Consider the following 13,925-nt stretch of genomic DNA (forward strand, 5'->3'; position numbering starts at 1 on the left):
CCTCCTTCTCTTTCTCTCTCCCTCTTCTCTCTCTCCCTCCCTCTGTCCTGCCTCACAGCCGGCTGGGCCAGGACAACGGCGTTCCCAGCAAAGCTTGCGGAAGGAGCCTCGTAAGATTATTACCACAGTGTCTCTGAATGAAGATGTGAAGTTGAACAAGGCTGAGAAGGCTTGGAAGCCCAGCAGCAAGCGTGCCAGTGAAGTAGAAGATCCTGAGAACATAAAAACTCAGGTAGGTATTAGTCAATCAATCAGTCAGTCAGTCAGTCAAACAATCATAATAGAGCCGGAAGGGACCGTAGAGGTCTTCTAGTGCAACCCCCTGCTCAAATAGGAGACACTATACCATTGCAGAGAGGTGCTTGTCCAGTCTCTTCTTAAAAACCTCCAGTATTGGAGGAACCCACAACTTCTGGAGGCAACCTGTTCCATTGATTGGGGATTTTGCAGTAACCTGCCACGCCCACAAACCCATGCCCACCAAGCCACGCCCACAGAACCGATAGTAAAAAAAATTGAATCCCACCACTGTATTTCAGCCTTCTTCTCAGGACCACCTACAAGCTTGACATCTTGTCATTTATCAAGAAAACCAGAACTCACGATGGTGTGGTTCAGATGTGGTGTTCAGCAGGTTCTGACCAGTGGAAATGTTCAGTAGTTCGAAGAACTGATAAATACCACCTCTGGCTGGCCCTGCCCCCATCTATTCTCTGCCTGCCAAGTCCCAGCTGATTGGGAGGAAATGGGGATTTTGCAGTATCTTTCCCCTGCCACGCCCACCAAGCCACGCCCACCAAGCAATGCCATGCCCACCAAGCCACGCCCATAGAACCGGTAGTTAAAAAAAATTGAATCCCACCACTGGGCAAAACTCAACAAATTTCTCACTTAGCAATATAAATTCTGGGCTCAATTGTAGTTGTAAGTCAAGGACTATCTGTACAGGCAGAACTGAATTGGAACCAACATTTCCATGGCTAGGTAAGGTGGTTACTAAATGAGTTGCGCCTGAAATTTATGACCTACCTTGCCAGGGTCGTTAAGCAAATCGCTGCAGTTCAGTGGCTCGCACCGTTGTCAAACAGATCTGGCATTGATTTTACTGATCTGGGAAGGTCACAGCTGGTGATTACAAGACCCTGGGATGGTGCAAAGGGAAACAGACTATCAAGTGGTTGTGTGGGGTCTCTGGCATTGCTTTGAGCTCTAAGCCACATAGTGCTTATCAGCCCTTATATTCCCTCTGCCCACAGGAGCTCTTCCGACGGGTACGCAGCATCCTCAACAAGTTGACACCGCAGATGTTCCAGCAGCTGATGAAGCAGGTCACCGAGTTGTCCATTGACACGGAAGAACGTCTCAAGGGCGTCATTGACCTCATCTTCGAGAAGGCCATTTCTGAGCCAAACTTCTCCGTTGCCTATGCCAACATGTGCCGTTGCCTTATGGGGGTAAGATCTCCAGGAATCAAGGCCCACCAATTCTCACAGGTGTTACACGCTCCCACCTCCCCTTCTAAAGTACAGTGGATTTAACTGCCTTCCAGGATAGGGTGTGTAGATGCTGATAACGGGTGGTTGTAGCCCAGTTGTCACATATAGCATCTCCACTTAGATCAGGATTTCCCAACCTTGGCCATTTTAAGATGTGTGGACTTCCCCAGGCTGGCTGGGGAATTCTGGGAGTTGAAGTCCACACACCTTAGAATGTCAAAAGCTTGACTTAGATACTATAGGTAAGCGGGAAGGTCCATTCCCAGAATTTCGAAGTCCCCTATAACCAAGTTGCTAGAAGTTACCTAGTTCAGGAGTCCCCAACTCTTAAGTTTGTGTCCTACTACTGGGCCGTGGTGTGTTCAGAACTGGGCCGTGAAAGGGGCAGGTTAGTGTCAGAGTCTGCAGGAGAAATCACATCCGGAGAACACACACAAATAACTGATTCAGCAGGATTCATTAACTTCTTTATATACATAATAACACATGAACAAATGTACAATACCAACGTGGTAGAGAGGAGAGATTGTAAAGAGTTTCAATTCAGAGAGGAGACTAGATTACCGTATTTTTTGGAGTATAAGACACACCTTTTTCCCTCAAAAAAAAGGGGGGGGTGAAAATCTGGGTGCGTCTTATATACTGAATACAGCATTTTGGGCCTCCCGAAACCCCAACCCCTTCACCAAAAAAAGGGCGTGCATAGCCTTTAAGAGTGCTGCTGGGGGCTGGGGAGGGCAGAAATGAGCGGAAAATGGTTTTTGCCCCCCCCTCCAGCCCCTAGGAGTACTCTGTAAGCCTTCTAAAGGCTATGCATGCCCCCCCCCTTTTTTTTTGAGAAAAAACAGGCCTTTTTTTGCTCATTTTTGGGGGGACCCCCAGGAGCACTCTATAAGCCTCCTAAAGGCTATCCATACTTTCGTGAAAAATGAGCCATTTTTGGGAGGTCTGCAGAGTGCAGAAACTTTTTAAAATTTGCCTCTTCAAAATCTTGGTGCATCTTATACTCAGGTGCGTTTTATACTCCGAAAAATATGGTACTTCCCTTGCACTGACTCAGAGCTACATAGGAGCTGAGCCTGCAGGCACCTTTTTAAAAAGTTTCTGCCCAGGAGGGCTTATTTTTGGAGGAGGGCTTATTTTAGCACATGCACTTAAAAGCCCGATTGGGCTTATTATCTGGGGAGGTCTTATTTTCAGGGAAACAGGGCAGTAAACAAGTTAATGTCCTATGAGCATAAACCCTATGTGATAGGATTGCGACCAGATAATAAATTTCTTGTATGCGGTACTTGGACTAATGGGCATTCGGAGAGCTTACCTGGCTGTCTTCTCATGGTGATCCTCAACTGTCTTTTTCCTTCAGCTAAAAGTCCCCACCACTGATAAACCTAGCGTCATGGTGAACTTTCGCAAGGTACTCTTGAACCGCTGCCAGAAAGAGTTTGAGAAAGACAAGGATGATGATGAGATTTTTGAGAAGAAGCAGAAGGAGATGGATGAAGCGGCTACCGTAAGTGAGCTGGAACATAAGGATCTGGAGCTTGGGTTCCAAGGCCTAAAGGATGCTGACATTTTAGGCTTGTTTCCTTCCTTCCTTCCTCCCTCTCTCTTTTCCTCCCTTCCCTCCCTCCCTCTCATTGCCTGTCATTATCTGTCTATATCTATCCATCCATCTATCTACATCATGTATCATTCACCTATCAATCATCCATCAGCTAGCATCTTCCCGGCTCTATTTCTATCATTATCTATAACTTATCAATCATTTCTGTCATTTATTTATAGCTATAATTTCATGTTTGTATGTGTCTATTCCTTCCTTCCTTCCTTCCTTCCTTCCTTCCTTCCTTCCTTCCTTCCTTCCTTCCTTCCTTCCTATCTCTATCTATCTATCTATCTATCTATCTATCATCTATCTATCTATCTATCTATCTATCTATCTATCTATCTATCTATCTATCTATCTATCTATCTATCTATCTATCTATCTATCTATCTAATTTGCTTAGCTCCCCATCTCACCAAAAGCAACACTAGGAGGCACATAACAATCAGATTAAAATCGCAAATCTTAGTATAGCCTTTATTGTCATTGTACATCATGTATACAACATGATGTTTTTCGCCCTCCGGAGGCTTCCCTGAAGCTACTTGGCAACAGTCTTCTGGTTTGTGCGTTGGGCTGTTTTTCTCCCTCCGGAGGCTTCAAGGAAGCTTCCTGAAGCCTCCGGAGGGAGAAAAATGACCCAACGGGCAACCCGGAAGTCCATTCCCGAACTTCCGGTTTGCGTGTTGGGTTGTTTTCCGCCCTCCCCAGGCTCCTAGAAAGCCTTGAGCCTGGTGAGAGCAAAAAAGGATCTACTGGGCCCACTGGAAGTAGGAAAACAGGCCATTTCTGACTTCCCGAGGGCCTCCGGGGTAGTCTGTTTTAGCCCTCCCCAGGCTCCAAGGAAGCCATGCGCAGGGGTCACGGCATGGGGCGGGGACATTAAATTATGGGGATGCTTTTGGCACCCCAGGCGAAAAAGGTTCGCCATCACTGCTCTAGGAAGTGAAGTTCACGGATCTGCTGTTGGAAAAAAGGAGAATTGATTTGAATCCCACTAGCCAAGGTGGCGCAGTGGTTAAATGCAGCACTGCAGGCTACTGCTAGATCAGCAGTTCAGCGGTTCAAATCTCACCGGCTCAGGGTTGACTCAGCCTTCCATCCTTCCGAGGTGGGTAAAATGAGGACCCAGATTGTTGGGGGCAATATGCTGACTCTCTGTAAACCGCTTAGAGAGGGCTGAAAGCCCTATGAAGCGGTATATAAGTCTACTGCTATTGCTATATTGCTATAGCCTCAAATGGACAACTTATCAGGCCATCACCCCATTCATTTTATGCACAACGTCTCTAGACGTGGGGAGTTGTTAAAAAAAATGGCTGAAACGGATGGTTTTTAAGTGAAGGGTTTTGAAAAGTCATTTTATCCACAGTCAACCGTTAAATCTCCTCTTTGTTCGGCAGCCTGAAGAGAAAACCCGCCTAAAGGAGGAGCTGGATGATGCAAGGGACAAAGCCCGCCGGCGCTCTCTTGGCAACATCAAGTTCATTGGGGAGCTTTTCAAGCTCAAGATGCTGACGGAGGCCATCATGCACGACTGCGTGGTGAAGCTGCTGAAGAACCACGACGAGGAGTCCCTGGAGTGTCTCTGTCGGCTGCTGACGACCATCGGCAAAGACCTGGACTTTGAGAAGGCCAAGGTACTTCTTCTTCACCCCTTTGCTGCGGAAGGGAGAAAGCAGTGATTCCTCTTATCCTGTAAGGCAGTGTTTCTCAACCTTGGCCACTTGAAGATGTCCGGACTTCAACTCCCAGAATTCCCCAGCCAGCGAATGCTGGCTGGGGAATTCTGGGAGTTGAAGTCCGGACATCTTCAAGTGGCCAAGGTTGAGAAACACTGCTGTAAGGAGCATTAGATGCCCCTTGCGTTTTAGGTACCCATAGAGATTCTCAAGTCATCCAGATTGTGGGTATCCGAAAGGTGCTTCTTTTTTTTTTCTCCCAAGAGTTCCTGGTTTTTCTTTAAATGTTGCAGCAGATTGAGGTTTGTAATCTACTTACGAAAGACCAGGACTTGAGACCCCAAAGGTGAGAGAAACAGGTTTATTGGATGCATCGAGTTCAGCGTGTTCACACACCAACATCTGAACTGGCCTGGCTACGCCCAGGGCAGTGATTTTATACCTTTAATCAAACTTCGTCAATCAGAGGGCGTTTAAAGAGGTGTATTCATACAAAACGTAAAAAACCCCTGTTCAGAACAGGGAAGTACATCTTGGAAAAATACAAAAGCAGATATTCATACAAAAGTATCAAAAACAGGAAAGCTGATTTCATACCAACAGTTTTCTGTAACTTCTCTGTTCTATCTCTCACCCACGTCTGCTTCCTGTGCCCCTCCTTTACAGAGTCTTGCCACACTGTTCAGCCCTATTTGTAACTTATGAGGAAGTTGGGGAGAAGGTTCACTGCAGCTAAAAGTCATCTTTGGGACTCTAGGGCACTGGACTAAAAGCCAAACTAAAATGAATTTATAAGGTCCATTCTATTAAGACCACCTAACCTGGCCAGCCACTGGTGGGTTTACCTGTGCAACCCATGCTGTATCATAAAGACGTTTCACTTCTCATCCAAGAAGCTTCTTCGGCTCTGACTGGATGGTGGAGAATGGAAGGATTTATATTCCTTGCAAGACAGCTGGTCATTTGCATCCTATTAGAGAGTTGAGGCCACTTGGGTGGGGGTATCTTGTGTCCTCAGGGTCACCCAAGTAGTGCAAATGGATATGGAGCTGTGCTTTCGGCTTAACTTAAAGCTCCACATCCATTTGCACTACTCAGGTTTTTAGCTTTTATAGCTCTCTGTTGTGGCCCAGCAGGAGCCGTTGGAGCTGCCACCAGACTCCGACAGCGAGGGGCTCTATGAGTCGGCTCTGGAGGATGTGGAGGACCCTGGACAGGGTTCCAACTCCGAGCAGGGTGCAGAGAGGCTGGTTAGCCACCAGGGAGGCCCCTGAGCCTTGGAGCAGTGGGGAGGAGGAGACAAGGGAGTGTGATCCTGACGTCATGCATTGGAGCAGTGGGGAGGAGACAAGGGAGTTGGTTCTGGATGTCCGGCAACGGCGGGCTAACAGGCGTAAAGAACAGTTACGCAGTTACAGGAGATAATTGAACTCAGCTGGTGGTAATTAGGCTCCTCTCAAGACTATAAAAGGAATGACTTTCCACACGCTCGTCGCAGGAATCAACGTATTTATTAGAGCTGGAGAAACTATCGTGGCTAGCTTGGCAGGCTGGATTGCTGCCAAGGTTGGTCTGTGCTGAATTGCTGCCAACGTCTAATCTGTGCTGGATTGCTACCAAGGTCTAGTCTGTGTGTTAATAAATCCTTGAAGTATCTTTATCTTGGCGTGCTTTCATGTAAGCAGAGGGGAGTCAGAACAGTTCCCTATCCTCCATTGCCTTCCTATCGGTTTTAACATCTGTAATAGTGTAATAACAGTTGTGCTCACAGTTGTAACAATAATTGTTCATATCACCATTATATTTACATTATAGTCGATACTTTAAGTTTGATAGTAATTAGTAACTTTGGTTAATTTTTATTCAATACTTGTTTAGAAAAAGCAAAAAAAACCACCCTTCAATTTCCTGTTTTGGCTTCTGTTTTCTAGCCACTTATACATTCTATTCCATATTTTATAATAATCCTTTCTAATTATTGTTTTCAGTGCTGTTGTAACTTAGAACGGTCGTTAAAGGAACCGTTGTAACTCAAGAACAGCCTGTACTGTTTCTAGCATGTTGTCCCTATTCATTTCTTTTTGTCCCGCACCAAATAAGCAAACACACTTCCATTTCTTGCTCTTTAGCCTCGAATGGATCAGTACTTCAACCAGATGGAGAAAATAATCAAGGAGAAGAAAACGTCCTCGCGGATCCGGTTCATGCTGCAGGATGTGATTGACCTCAGGCGGGTAAGGTGCAGGTAGCAGCTCAATTTTGGACCCTGGGCTAGATGGCAGTCCCCTCCCTCTCTTCTGGGACAGGCCAGCTGGGTAAATAAATTACAAGCCTCTACCACCCAAGGCTAGCTGGGTGGAATTGGGGGGGCCTTGGCGCCCTCTGTGTTTGGTTGTTTTCTTGCAGACGTTTCATTACCCAAACTAGTAACATCACCAGGGCTAGAGTGGAACTATTTCCCCCAGTGTTTTTTTTTTAATTTTTTATAAATATCTCAAATCAGTGCGTCAACAGTGTGGCACCTGAGTGTCATATATTCTAATGCAAATAAACCTAATAAAGATAATCATAATTATTGCATTCAATCAACTTATGTATTTCTAATAATAATACGCATTTACATTAGGTTACAGTTGATCCTTTTTCAATCCTTCCACATTTTCTCTTGTTATTACTGTCATTTTGTTATATATAAATGTACGTACCAATATTCCCCCTTCTCTTATTTCTATCACTTATTCTAGCTTTTAATCATGTCACCCTTTCTTAAACAACTTTTTCTCTCTTTCCTATCTAACTTCTAATCATGTCACCTACCTTAAAAAAAAAAAAAAGAAAAGAGAGAGAAAAGGAAAGGCAAATCAAAACAACAACAAAAAAGAGAAATCATACATTGTCTCTTGCCCGCTTCAATACTTTAATTGGTATGCTTTAAAAGGAGAGGGAAAGGGGAAAACAAATCAAAACAACAGTAAAAAAAACATCATCTATCCATTGTCTCTTGTCCGCTTCAATACTTTAATTGCTATGCTTTTTTTTTTACTAGCCAGAGTGGAGTTATTAATGGTAGAGGTTAATAACTTCTCTCCTGCTTTCCTATCACCTGATACACTGTGTCTCAACCAGGGGTGGGTTTCAACCGGTTCGCGGCGGTCCCTGCGAACCGGTTGGTCGGCGAACCTGGAAGTAAGTAACTTCCGGGAACGGCGAAGGGCCCGCTCGCCCGCCCGCGCTCCTTACCCGGTTTTGACGAGTTCTGCGCTTCCACGCATGCGCAGGACGCATACAGCGCCTGCGCGATCCTCCAGGAGCAGCTGGAGCATCGCACAGACGCTAGTACACATGCATGTACCGCGCGCGTGCACGAGGACGTCGCCGGCCCCATTCCAACCGAACCGGTTGGAACGGGGCTAGAAACCCACTCCTGGTCTCAATCCTACCAGCTTTCTTAACTTTCTTAAAGTGGACTTCAACTCCCAGGATTCCCCAGCTAGCATAGCATGGTTGGCTGAAGAATTCTAGGAGTTGAAGTGCACAAGTCTTCAAGTTTTACCGAGTTTGGCGACCCCTGATTTAGCACACATAAAAGTGTGAAAAACCAGGGTGGTGGCAGCAGGCACCAATTTGACCACTCTTGGGTCAAGATTAAAATTTGGGGGTGGGGGGCAAAAATGTGGAGTCGAGAAAGAGACATCTAACTGGGGAAATCTGCCCTAAGCCATCTTTACCCAAAGAGGCCTAGTTGGAAATTGTCCTTTCAATGCTGGCTGGGGAATTCTGGGAATTTGAAGTCCACAAGTCTTAAAAATTCTCACCTTTGGACGGCCCTGTTTTAAAGTATTGAAGTGCAATCGATAACAGGAAAGAAAGACTAACATAGGAATATGACCAGGAGCTGTGCTGTCCGTCACCCTTTCTCTCATCTCTCATCTGATGGTCCGCCATCATCAGTTTCACGCAGCCGAGCGATCTGCCTGCGGTAATGCCTCTCCCTGCTTTTCCTTATGCCTTTTGCAGAACAGTTGGGTGCCAAGGAGAGGGGATCAGGGTCCTAAGACCATTGACCAGATTCACAAGGAAGCCGAGATGGAGGAACACCGGGAGCACGTTAAAGTGCAACAGCTAATGTCCAAGGACAAGAGGAGAGGGCCTCCAGGCCCATCTGCAGGTGAGGCGGAATCCAAGAGAAATAGATGCTGCCTCGAGTATTTTCCAATGTTCTGACCGAGGCTTCCCAAGATCGTGAAGCCGAGTCCTCGTCCCGATAAAACCCCTTTTATTTAGGTTAAAGGGAATTCCTCTCCAGCAAACTCCCGGCCAACAGTCTTTCAAGAGATTTCACAACTACAGGCCTTTACCAGGCTTGGAGAGCTGCCAGGCCGATATCTTCCAAACACCATGCTGTAGCAGCAATTACTTGGCAAGAAGTCAGGAACAGATCTTCACCCTATTGAATTGAACTCATTGTCCCCTGCAAACTCCACTTCCCTTTCGTTCCTCTTTTATTCCCTATGGGAGGGGCCATTCATCGTCCACCTGTGGCTTTACTTTTGAGTTGACCCTTGTTCTTTAGATGAACTCTTCTCCTGGCAGCTCTGCACATGCGCACACTGGGATCAGGCTCCAGCTGTTCTTCTGCCTCACTGATGTCTGACTCCGAAGGCAGCTGATAACTGTCAGAGGGCCCTGGCCCCCTCTCTGCCTCCGACACAGAGCCCTCCTCAGAGCCTTCCCCAGACTCCAGGACTGGCCCATCTTCCTCCCCAACCTCCTCACTGTCCGAATCTGCTGCCAGAGTTCCAATTACAATTTAGTGACCGAAGCTACAACGGTACTGAAAAAAAGCGGCCGATGGCAGTTTTTCACGCTTAAGACCGTTGCTGCATCCCTGTGATCACATGATCAAAATTCAGACACTCGGCATTCACACTCATGGCTTTTGCAGTGTCCCTGGATCATGTGATCCCCCTGTTGCGATCTTCTGACAAGCAAAGTCAATGGGGAAGCCACGTTCATGGAAGCGCGGCTAACTTAACCTCTGCAGTGCTTCACTTAACTTAACTTGTGGCAAGAACGGGCATAAAATTGGGCAAGATTCGCCTTTCTCACTTAGCAACAGGAAATTTTGGGCTCAATTGTGGCCATAGGTCGAGGACCGCCTGTACTCCAAAAGTAGCAAATTCTCGGCTCCAGTGGAAATAGAGTTCTAGCTTTCCCCAAAGTCCAGACTTTCTCACGAAGACAGCTGGTGCTCTCAAATGATTTCAAAGAGGAATTGTTGACTTGCGTTATCTCCGCAGGGGGACGAGGAAACTTAGTATCAGACGACGGCTGGAACACCGTTCCCATCAGCAAGGGCAACAGGCCCCTTGACCCTAGCAGGTTAACCAAGATCACTAAGGTAAATTGGTAACAGGTTTTGGGTACTAGTAATATTAGTGGACGTGCTGGCTCAGTGGCTAAGACGCTGAACTTGTCCATCAGAAAGGTCGGCAGTTGGGCGGTTCGAATCCCTAGCGCCGCGTAACGGAGTGAGCTCCCGTGACTTGTCCCAGCTTCTGCCAACCTAGCAGTTTGAAAGCATGTAAAAATGCAAGTAGGAAAATAGGAACCACCTTTGGTGGGAAGATAATAGCGTTCCGTGCACTTTCGGCGTTTAGTCATGTCGGCCACATGACCACGGAGACGTCTTCAGACAGCGCTGGCTCTTCGGCTTTGAAATGGAGATGAGCACCGTCGCCTAGATCGGGAACGGCTATATGCAAGGGGAACCTTTACCTAAAATTGGGGCTGGGGGTGGGGTGGGGAATGTCTTCTTTTTCTAGATGACGGAAAGTAAAGTCTCAATAATCAGCCTGATGTGAGATTGCCTAGGTCACCAAAAAGCTAGATTACTTTTTATGGCCATTGAATATGGTGGTCATTCTGCTAACCAACATAATACTTCCTGGGAATTTGGGAAAGCGGGGAACCCAAGTCTTAAACTGCCTTTGCATCTCCTCCAGATGAATTCTGTTTATAAGTTTGGAGTATTTTTTATGCGAACGTGGAAAGTGAGATCTGACAAATATTCTAGCAACAGAAAGCAGGACTACTCACGTGCAGGAAGAAGATACACACCTATTTAAAGAATATATCCACACACCTTGATTTTTGATAGTCTTTGGTTAACATGTTCTAGTTTCTTTATTTTTAAAGGGTCAAGGCTCAAAATTTGTTGTTCACTGTGTTATAATGTTTATAAATGTATCCTGCCTTATCTTCCACATAAACCTGCACAATGAGTTAAGTAAATAAGTTAAATAATGTGTTAAATAAATAAGACCTTCACTTGAGATGTCTGTGGAGGTCATGATTGTCCCAAAGGTGCTTTTTTCAACTAGACTTTCTGTTTTTTCTTTGAAAAACGTTTTACTTCTCCAAGAAGCTTCTTCAGTTCTGACTGGATGGTGGGGAATGGAAGGATTTATATTCCTTGCAGACAGCTGGTCATTTGCATCCTTTTAGACAGTTGTTGAGGCCACTTGGAGGTTTTCTCTCTGTCCTCAGGGTCACCTGAGTAATGCATATGGATGTAGAGCCTTAAGCAGAAAAACTCCCATTTGCACTATTCAGGTGACCCTGAGGACAGAGATAAAACCTCCAAGTGACCTCAACAACTGTCTAAAAGGATGCAAATGACCAGCTTGTCTGCAGGGAATATAAATCCTTCCAATCGCCAACATCCAGTCGGAGTTTTATGGAATTCTTTAAAAAAACGCAAGAAAATCTATTTGCCTTTTGAAAAAACACCTTTGGGACTTCACCTGGGATAAATAAGGGCGCTGAGTAGTACTTCGAATTGCCATAAGTATCACTTAGTTGCAACATATTTGATGGATTTTGTAATGTTTTAGATGCTTATTGAAGCTGTTACCTTTTTCCCTGTGAGATGGAGATGGCACAATTAAGGGAGCTGAAAAGCACGCATACTTAAGTACCGTATTTTTGGGAGTATAAGACACACCTTCCCCCCCCCCCAAAAAAAGAGTGTGGAAATGTTGCATCTTATACAGCCATTTTTGGTCTCCTGAAGCCCTGCCCCTGCATCCCATTTTTACAAAAAATGGGCCATCAAAAACGGATGCATTTTTGCCTTCCCCTAACCCCCAGAAGCACTCTAGGGCTGGGAAAGGTAAAAATGCCCCCGTTTTTGTGAAAAACGGCCTGTTTTCCGCCCGTTTTTCACAAAAATTGTGTTTTTGCCTTCTCCCAGCCCTGATGAAGCCCGGAGAATTCTGCTGGAGGCCACGAAGGACAAAAAAATTTTTTTTCTTACTTACCTCTTCAAAATCTTGGTTAGGTCTTATATACCGGTGCGTCTTATAGTCCAAAAAATAATTGGAAGTAATTGTAAAAAGTAATTGTAATCAAATGAACTGTGTCTTGTCTTCCTCCCTTTTACAGCCTAGTTCAATTGACACTAATAGTCAGCTGTTTGCACCTGGTGGACGACTGAGCTGGGGGAAAGGCAGCAGTGGGGGTTCGGGTGCCAAACCTCCTGAACCAGGTAAGGTGGCAACCGAATGTTTGCGCAATGGGCGATGCCATGGAAATTCTGAACTCGTCTAACCCACCGTTTTCCTTCCAGCTGCTGCTGACACCACCCGTCCAGCCACGAGTACTTTGAATCGTTTCTCAGCCTTACAACAGTCGGCTCCTGCAGAGAGCCAAGATGTTCGGCGTGTGATTCAAAGGTTGGTTGTCTCCTTTACGCTTCCGTGGCTGGAATTTCCCCCTTGTGTTTGAGGCTGGCTGAAGAGAGGGGTGGAAGGACCTTTGCTGGGTTTCAGGGCCCTTGACAACATTGTGGTTGCTCCTCCGGAATATGTGAGCTGGTGGAATGAAGAGGTTTTGGCCACACAGGGGCGCTGTGCTCACAAAACACCCTTAACCAAATGACTGAATAGGAATAGAATAAATTAGTAGAGTAGAATAGAATAGGAAAAAATGAGTAGAATAGAATAGAATAAAAGGGCTAGAATAGAATAGAGAAAATGGGTAGAATAGAATAAAGGGAGTAGAATAGAATAGAGAATAAAATAGAATAGAATGGAGAAAATGAGTAGAATAGAATAAAATGAGGAGAATAGAATAGCGAATAAAATAGAATGGAGAAAATGAGGAGAATAGAATAAAATGAGTAGAATAGAATAGAGAATAGAATAGAATGGAGAAAATGAGTAACTAGAATAGAATAGATAAAATGAGGAGAATAGAATAAAATGAGGAGAATAGACTAGGAGAAAATGAATAGAATAGAGAAAATGAGTAGAATATAGAATAAAAAAGAATAAAATGGAGAAAATGAGTAACTAGAATAGATTAGAGAAAATGAATAGTATAGAATAAAAGGAGTAGAATAGAATAGAGAAAATGAATAGAATAGAATAAAAGGAGTAGAATAGAATAGAGAAAATGAATAGAATAGAATAAAAGGAATAGAATAGAAAAAATGAATAGAATAGAATATAGAATAAAATAGAGAAAATGAGTAGACTAGACTAGAATATAGAATAGAGTAGAATAGGGAAAATGAGTAGACTAGAATAAAATAGAATAGAATTCTTTATTGGCCAAGAGTGATCGGACACACAAGGAATTTGTCTCCGGTGCATAAGCTCATAGTGTACATCTAAACAGCAAGTCATAGGTCATAGATCATATTAATTATAAATTACAAACAACGATTGATAAATCATAAGAAGCCAATAGGGCTGTGATGGAGAACCTATGACATGCGTGCTACAGGTGGCATGCAGACCCCTCTCTGCGGGCACGCCAGCCATTGTGCCAGGCCAGCCCCACTGCACATGCATCCACGCCTCCCACCGGCCAGCTGGGCTTCAGGTCTCTGCTGCGCATGCTCCCAGGGGGCAGTGCGCATGCGGGGGACAGGGTACAAGGCGGGGCAGTTGCGTGCATGCAGGGGGGGGGCAGGAATGTGCATTGCATTGTGGGCATGGGCGCATTTAACAGCTTAACGGGCATGCTTTCGGCACACAATAACAAAAAGTTAAGCCATCACTGCAATAGGGGAAGGTAGTAGGAAGGATGAGAAATGAGACAGCGCTGTGGGGATTATATGTTCAGCAGAAA

At 45.2% G+C, this 13,925-nt stretch overlaps 1 protein-coding gene across 20 annotated transcripts in view; it reads left to right on the plus strand.

The window, feature by feature from the left end:
• EIF4G1 (eukaryotic translation initiation factor 4 gamma 1) overlaps positions 1–13,925 on the plus strand; it is a 138,022-nt gene that overhangs the window by 102,964 nt on the left and 21,133 nt on the right. For all 20 annotated transcript variants that reach the window (XM_087725127.1, XM_087725133.1, XM_087725137.1 and 17 more), the window contains 9 exons: positions 59–232; positions 1,257–1,454; positions 2,863–3,009; positions 4,509–4,745; positions 6,917–7,021; positions 8,805–8,955; positions 10,088–10,188; positions 12,234–12,336; positions 12,418–12,523. In XM_087725127.1, the coding sequence (XP_087581253.1) occupies positions 59–232; positions 1,257–1,454; positions 2,863–3,009; positions 4,509–4,745; positions 6,917–7,021; positions 8,805–8,955; positions 10,088–10,188; positions 12,234–12,336; positions 12,418–12,523 (1,322 nt within the window). The remainder of the gene's footprint in view (positions 1–58; positions 233–1,256; positions 1,455–2,862; positions 3,010–4,508; positions 4,746–6,916; positions 7,022–8,804; positions 8,956–10,087; positions 10,189–12,233; positions 12,337–12,417; positions 12,524–13,925) is intronic.

Source organism: Thamnophis sirtalis, unplaced genomic scaffold (genome assembly GCF_051295495.1).
Source record: "Thamnophis sirtalis isolate CommonGarterSnake01/CBP01778 unplaced genomic scaffold, rThaSir2_p1.2 scaffold_11, whole genome shotgun sequence".
Classification (NCBI taxonomy): domain Eukaryota; kingdom Metazoa; phylum Chordata; class Lepidosauria; order Squamata; family Natricidae; genus Thamnophis; species Thamnophis sirtalis.